A 6976-nucleotide genomic window follows, 5' to 3' on the forward strand; every position below is an offset into this window, starting at 1 on the left:
TCAATTTGGAGGAATCATGTTTTCACATGACCAACTTTTTGTTGCCTGTTGCAGAGTCGGTATCCCCAACTGTTTATTTATTTATGCTCAAAATGGAAAAACTAAAAATATAGTTTATGGAACTGTTTTAGACTAACCCATACAGACCCACTATAGTAAGACTACCCAATTCTTTTTATTTTTTAGTTTTCACTCTTTGCTGATAAATATAAAATAAACAATATATCATTTAGTTCATTCGGACTTTTAAATAGCTAGCAATTTGAAATATTTTTTTGTTTGAATAAATTAACTTAATAATAATTTTTTTTCTATTACTATGCCTTATACGTAGCAAAGCACGTACCGATCCGCTAGTTTCTTATATAAAAAAATACAATTTGTATGAATGAAGTCAATTTTAAGTCAATATCTTCTTTTGTTCACATATGATATCGAGAACCGAATATCAATTTTTACTAAATTTGAGTACTAATTTTAGATTTTATTTTTTTATGCAAAAACGAACTGTTGGATTTTTATACAAAATTTTTTCAATATCAAAAACAATATTTTATGTGAGATAAAATTAGTTCTAAGCCAATATTTTAAATTTTTGAAAAGATATTTGAGTCGAAAGTAAATTTTTAATAATTTTTAGTTCTTTTAAACTGTCAATTTGATTTTTCTAAAAATTTTACCGAATATTGTAAACAATATTTCTTATAAGACACATTTCGGATGAAGCCATAGTCTCAAATTTTTGAAATGATATTTGGGTCAAAATTAATTTTTACAAATTTTGAGTGATGCTTTTTTAGGTTTTTATTTAACAAAAAAAAATGATAATTCGATTTTTAGCAAAATTTTATCAGATGTTAAAAACGTTATGCTTGGTTGCCTAAAATTTTTTGGAGATAATTTCGTTTTTGGTTCATAATATTTTCAAGGTGAAAAACATATTGTTTTAGTTTTTTGATTTATAAAAACCGTTTATATACTTGTTTCTTATCACGGTACAATATTATAATATTAAATATAATGCAAGTCTCTTACGTTATTGGTTCGTGAGATATTTAGGGCTAACCAAAATGTTCACCTTTTTTTTAAATCGCTATGGTAAGAAAAACAATGGCTCAATTTTTTTGAGAGTCCTTTCTACATCTTTCTTCATTATTGTCTGTATAACAAATTTCATTTGAAGTCGATATCTCTTCTGGTTATTATGCTATGGGCGACGAAAAAAACGTAGTGAACATTCGGAAGTACGAACGTCCGTACACATTCTTGCACAAACATCTGTTTTAAAATCTTTCGTATCGACTCTATCGACCTTGAAACGTCGAAAAATGTCAGAGTTTTCAATTCGAAGATAGGACCGTTTACAATAACTCTATACGGTAAGTTAAAAATATGCAGATAAAATCTTTCCTTATCGATCTACACTCTGTGAGCCCGAAAGACCTTTCTCTGTGGAACCGCCACTGGTGCTTATGCTTACTACTTATTCCTTAAAGCTTATATCTCATGTGCTCATACCAAAACTTTAAGAAACATATTTTTGCATTATACTTTTTTATGATAAACACTACAGCACCACTACATTTTATAAAACTATCATCGATATTTGCACGTATAAAATATATTTCTGTATAAACTGTTAATGCAAACGTCTATCACAAAAGTTTATCTTTTTTAAATAAAATACATGTTAAAAAGGTAAGTTTTAAACTTATTAAATAATAAAAAAATAATTACAAATGTTGGTTTTTATGTACTAAATATTTGTGTGTTTTTCTTTCTTTTTAAAACTTCTGTTATAAACTATTGTCTGATAAGATGTTTGGGGACTTTTTATCTAAAGTTGACACTTCGGTTTTAAGATCATTTTTGTTTATTGGAGTGTCAGAGCTGATATCATATTCAGATGTCTTATAGTCCATAGAATCTGAAAAATATTTATAATACTTATAGATTAACATTTGCATGTCGAAATAAAATATTTGGTTAATGAATTAAATATCCAAAACAAAAAATCACGAATCTTAATTATAATTTTAATCTTAATTAATAATTTTATTAAAGTAAATTAAATTTTTAAGTAATTGCAATTTTAAAGTAATTTGTAATTGTAATTTCATTAAATAAAAACATGAATATAAATATTTACCATACAAAAATTAATTGAAATTGAATATTGTGTTCTGAGGGAAACCAGTCTTTTGTATAACAGACTTCAAACATTTATTTTTTGCCAATTTTAACTTACATAATGTAGTAGACTGATCTGCAAATGCTGTAGTTGCTGCAATAATAAAGAGGTGTATAATTATAATATTAATCAATTTTTTCATTTAATCACAGAATAAAAGAATTCAATGTTTGCTTTTCACATATCTAAGAAAAAATATGTTCTAAATTTACTTACAAGTTGTCTTCCACTTGAATTGTTGTCTAAGATCTGAAAAAAATATAATATTAAGAAATTTAGTTTAATTTTATTTAAATACAAAATTAAAACATTAAATTAAAGACATATCTAATGAAAGTTAAATATAAAGCTTATTTCATATTTAAAAAAATGATTTGTTTTATTTTCTTTTCCTTGACTTTTTTAAATATATTTTTTATTTTCTTCAAGCGATAAGAACTTTTGAAATTTCAAAAAGAATTGTTCGAATTACCTTCGCATTTTGTGGGAATTTTATATTCATCTTCTGATTCCGATGTCTTCATGTTCCATTTCTTATTTAGACAGTAGAGATCACTTTCAAACATCCCATCAAGACAATATATTTGACACCTAACTGACCTAGAAACAAAATATTCTATTGTCAATTTTTGGTTTCGATTTTAAAACAAAAAATTACATGTACTTGTCATTTTTGATTTGACCATTGGCACAGTTGATATAAGAAACTTCACCCAGCTGTCCAGATTCATCACACTTCGAATTAAAATCTAGTTCGCAATGTGTTCCTTTAACATTTTCAGGGCATTGGCAAACACCTGATTCCGAACAAATTCCATTATTCTGACATGGTGGATTGCAGATAGTTTCATTTTTGGTCTCTATAAATAATCAATGTACATAACAAATTATTTCGAATAAATTCAAAAATAAATACATGTAATTGTTTTTGTTAAAATCTTAAAATTTCAATATTTTATGATAAGCTACGAATTATATTTTTTAATATTAATTAAAAATTTTGAATGTGACATTTAGAAAAAAAGAAAATATTGTTTGTCACAAGTGAAACATTTAATTAATGAATAAATATATGTTTTAATTTTTGAGAATGCAGTAAAATTAAATCTGAAAAGTTAGCTTTTTGTTAAACACAATTTTTGAATATTTTTAAATTTCACTTACGTTTAACTGAGCTAGCTTCTTCGATCACATTTGGATCTGTAAAAATGTAAACAAAAACAAATTTTACAACTTCATAAGAATAAATAGATATAAGTTGTATGATTGTTTTATAAAAAACTTCAGTAATTTCAAGTCTTTAATTTCTTTAAAATTAATAGAAGAAAATTAATTTGTAATAGTTTTGAATATTATTTCTAGTTTTAAACTGGAATTTGTATTCGTCACTCACTTTGACATTTAGGCTCGTATAATTTTCCATCCTTTCTTGATTTCATATACCATTTTTTATTTAAACATGTGAGATATGTAGCAGGTCTACCATCAATCGTCTTATATCCAGAATCACAACTTACATAACATTTCAAATCCCTTTAAATAAATTCAAAAACCAAGAAAATTTATAAAAAAATAAAAACATTTATGTGATTTACATACTCACCCAGTGTTAAATAAGTCAGAGCACATCAAATAAGCATTTTCAAAAGAATCAAGCTTTTCACATCTCCAGTTGTAATCTAATTCACATTGTGTTCCTGCAATATTTTCAGGACATTGACATACACCAGGTTCAACACATGTTCCATTATTAAGGCATGGTTTTTCGCAAGCAGACATATCTAAAACACGTTTTGGAGGTCTGAAATTAGAAAGCAATAAATATTTCATATCAATCTTTATTTTTATTTTTCGAGGGGAAGAAGCTTACTCCGTAACTATATCGTAGTCGTAATCATCATCGTCTTCATACACAATAGATCTTCCGACACAATATAAGACACAAAACATACACAATATTATCGGTAGTATAAATGTATATGAAGCCATTCTAATTAATTAGATTTTAAGGTGTTGTTTCAACACATAAAACGTTGAACTTATATGATTGAAATAAGTTTTCGTAAACTTTGTCACTTCTATTTATACTTAATGTAATACATTTTATCAGTTGGAAGGCTTAACAAAAAAGTATAATGATCTAAAAAAAAATATATCTCAAAAACCACTGACTTCCATTCAACAGTTTTTTTTCATCAAATGTTTTATCAGAAGTTTATTTTTAATCATGTTTTTTGGGAAGGTCCGCATGATATGTAAATACAAATGTTTGTTTTTTTTTCAAGCTTTGAATAGGTCTAAGTTGGTTTTGTTGGAATTTGATTTATTTCCAAATATTTTGAAATGCAAAAACTAAGATATGAAATTCTGTGTATTATAATTTTTTTTTCACTCTTGAAAATAGTCTTAAAATTATATTATTATTTTTTTTTTTACTAACTTCAAATTGTGTTTAGTAATATGATTCCAAAAAATTATATCAGTAAAATCAATCTTTTTTTAAATTATTTCCTAAATTAAAACCTCTTTTTACAATTTAAGTGAAAATGCTGTGCATTAAAGATCATATGCTCCGGATTGATCATTATAAATCATTGTTTCTGGAGTATAATTCTCATTCATCAGTCCAACAAATATATAGTTTTAGTTGTCAATGTTACTACTTAAATAAAAATGAGCTTCGTCCAAGGACAGTCTGTTTGAAATAGTATTTATAATGTAAGCACTATTAAATTATTATCAGTTTAGTTTAGTTTAGTTTATTTAATCAAAAAGATTACAATCTTATAGACTAGATACTAATACAAAATATACTATAATTGTTGGTGGAAATAAACTAATATAAATAAATTAATATTACATTTTTATTTATAATTTACAATTAATAAATACAATTTAATGATTTAAAAAAAATATTAAGTCTTAACATTTTTTTGGATGTTACAGTTTAAATATTATTTAAAACATATTTTTTGAATGATTCTCTCGAAACATCAAGATTAAAATCAATCCTATTGCATATTAACTTCTCTTGTGCAACGCGTAATGGGTTCATTCCTGCCATAATTTGTACAATGAAACTGCTCATACAAATGAAACCGGTAGCGTGTAGTTCTAGAGGGTGCATTTACACAGTTAACTTGTCTTCGTAGAGGAGGACAATTGATATGAAATGTTACAATGTCTCTTATAAACTTTACTGAAAAATAAGTCATACGATCATAAAGAGATTGCATACCAAATAATAAGCATCGCGTTTAATAAGTAGGCCTTATAATCCTCCAGTTTAGCTTCTAAAATGCGTACCTTGTAAAATGTTTCTGAACTTTTTCAATTCTGTCTATTGAATTATTGTAATAAGGGTTCCAAATAATACTACAGTATTCAAGAACTGACCTTACTAGTGAATTGTACAAAGATTTTAAGGTATGTATATGAATCTGAGAATTCCTTGGTGTTTCTTTTAAAGAAACCAAGCATTTGATTTGCTCTGCTCATGATATATTCATAGTGCGGTAAGAAAGTTTAGTATCCAAAATTTACTCCTAGATCCTTCTTTCTTGTTACACGCTCTAAACTTACATGGTAGATAGTATAATCAAACAATATGGGATTAGAACGTCGGAAACACTACTACATGATTTGACATTTAGAGGCATTTAACAGTAGGTGATTTGGCTTGCACCAATTATCGAGCCTTAACAGATCTTCGAAAAGAAGAACACAGTCGGCTTGACAAGAAATCTCACGATAAAGTTTGAGATCATCCGCGAAAATAAGGCAGTTTGAATTATGAAAAATATCAGGTACATCATTTACAAATAACAAGAATATTAATGGACCCAAATGGCTTCCTTGTGGAACACCAGATGGGACCGAGATATATTTCGAGCGAGCTATCAACTTTTACTATTTGAATTCTACCAGCTAAATATGATTCAAGCCACTTTAGTAGGGAAGAGTGAATACCTAGAGAAGTAAGTTCGTTTATTAAGATTTTATGTTTAACTCTGTCAAATGCCTTTGCAAAATCTGTAAAAATAACACCTGTTTGCAACCCTTTTTTCATATTTGTAATAATGTTATTGCTTATTAAGGCTAAATTTGTTGCGGTTGATTTCCCTGCTACAAACCCATGTTGAGAAACCGAAATATGGTTATGAAATAACACAGTTAACCTGTTGCAAACTAACTTTTCAAATACTTTTGGAATGCAAGAAATTTAACAAATGGGTCTGTAATTGGTTACATCCTGCTTCGAGCCCGATTTGAAAATTGGCGATAAGAATGAAACTTCTAGCAATCCAAGAATTGCCCTTTGGCCATTGAAAGATTAAAAATCCACGAAAGTGGTTGAGCTATTGCAATACCACATTTTTTAAACAAAATAGCAGGGATCCCATCAGGCCCTTCACTTTTATTAGCATTTAGATAAAACCTCTTCTTCTTCAAAAGGAATAAAAACTAAAGAACCTATATTGACCAACCTACTCACATAAGGTAGTTTCTGGATAGGCGGAGTATCTAAAGAGTAAACCGATTGAAAATAGTCCGATTTAATTTCATTTGATGTCACATTCAATAGAAAAAATGTAATTTCGATATAAGAATTTATTGAGAATATCGAATTCTCGTTGAAGATTTAGATAGTTTGCGCGAAGCTCAGAATTATTTTTATCAGATTTATATAATTTGAATGTCATTCCAAGAAAAAGACAAAAGATAATCAACCATACCGTCATAATTAGCTTTTCGAAAATCATATGAAATATTTTGTTCGTTAGT

General features: G+C 27.1%; 1 protein-coding gene across 1 annotated transcript; it reads right to left on the reverse strand.

Moving 5' to 3' along the window:
- Positions 1 to 1796: 1796 nt before the first annotated feature.
- On the reverse strand, positions 1797 to 4180 carry LOC129951275 (uncharacterized). Its single transcript, XM_056063359.1, has 9 exons — positions 4062 to 4180; positions 3795 to 3992; positions 3585 to 3724; positions 3356 to 3391; positions 2856 to 3051; positions 2664 to 2791; positions 2408 to 2440; positions 2249 to 2284; positions 1797 to 1927 (listed from the first exon to the last, which is right to left on the reverse strand). Exons 1-9 carry the CDS (start codon positions 4178 to 4180, stop codon positions 1797 to 1799), a joined length of 1017 nt encoding a protein of 338 aa, XP_055919334.1.
- Positions 4181 to 6976: the final 2796 nt, after the last annotated feature.

This window comes from Eupeodes corollae, chromosome 1, assembly GCF_945859685.1.
Source record: "Eupeodes corollae chromosome 1, idEupCoro1.1, whole genome shotgun sequence".
In the NCBI taxonomy this organism is placed as follows: domain Eukaryota; kingdom Metazoa; phylum Arthropoda; class Insecta; order Diptera; family Syrphidae; genus Eupeodes; species Eupeodes corollae.

Excerpts from the sequence above, each read along its gene's own strand:
- LOC129951275 (XM_056063359.1), bottom strand. The coding sequence starts at position 4,180 with ATGGCTTCATATACATTTATACTACCGATAATATTGTGTATGTTTTGT. Across the intron at positions 2,792-2,855 it reads GGTCAAATCAAAAATGACAA|GTCAGTTAGGTGTCAAATAT; the intron begins GTACATGTAATT and ends TTTTGTTTCTAG. Across the intron at positions 2,441-2,663 it reads AATTCCCACAAAATGCGAAG|ATCTTAGACAACAATTCAAG; the intron begins GTAATTCGAACA and ends TATTTTTTTCAG.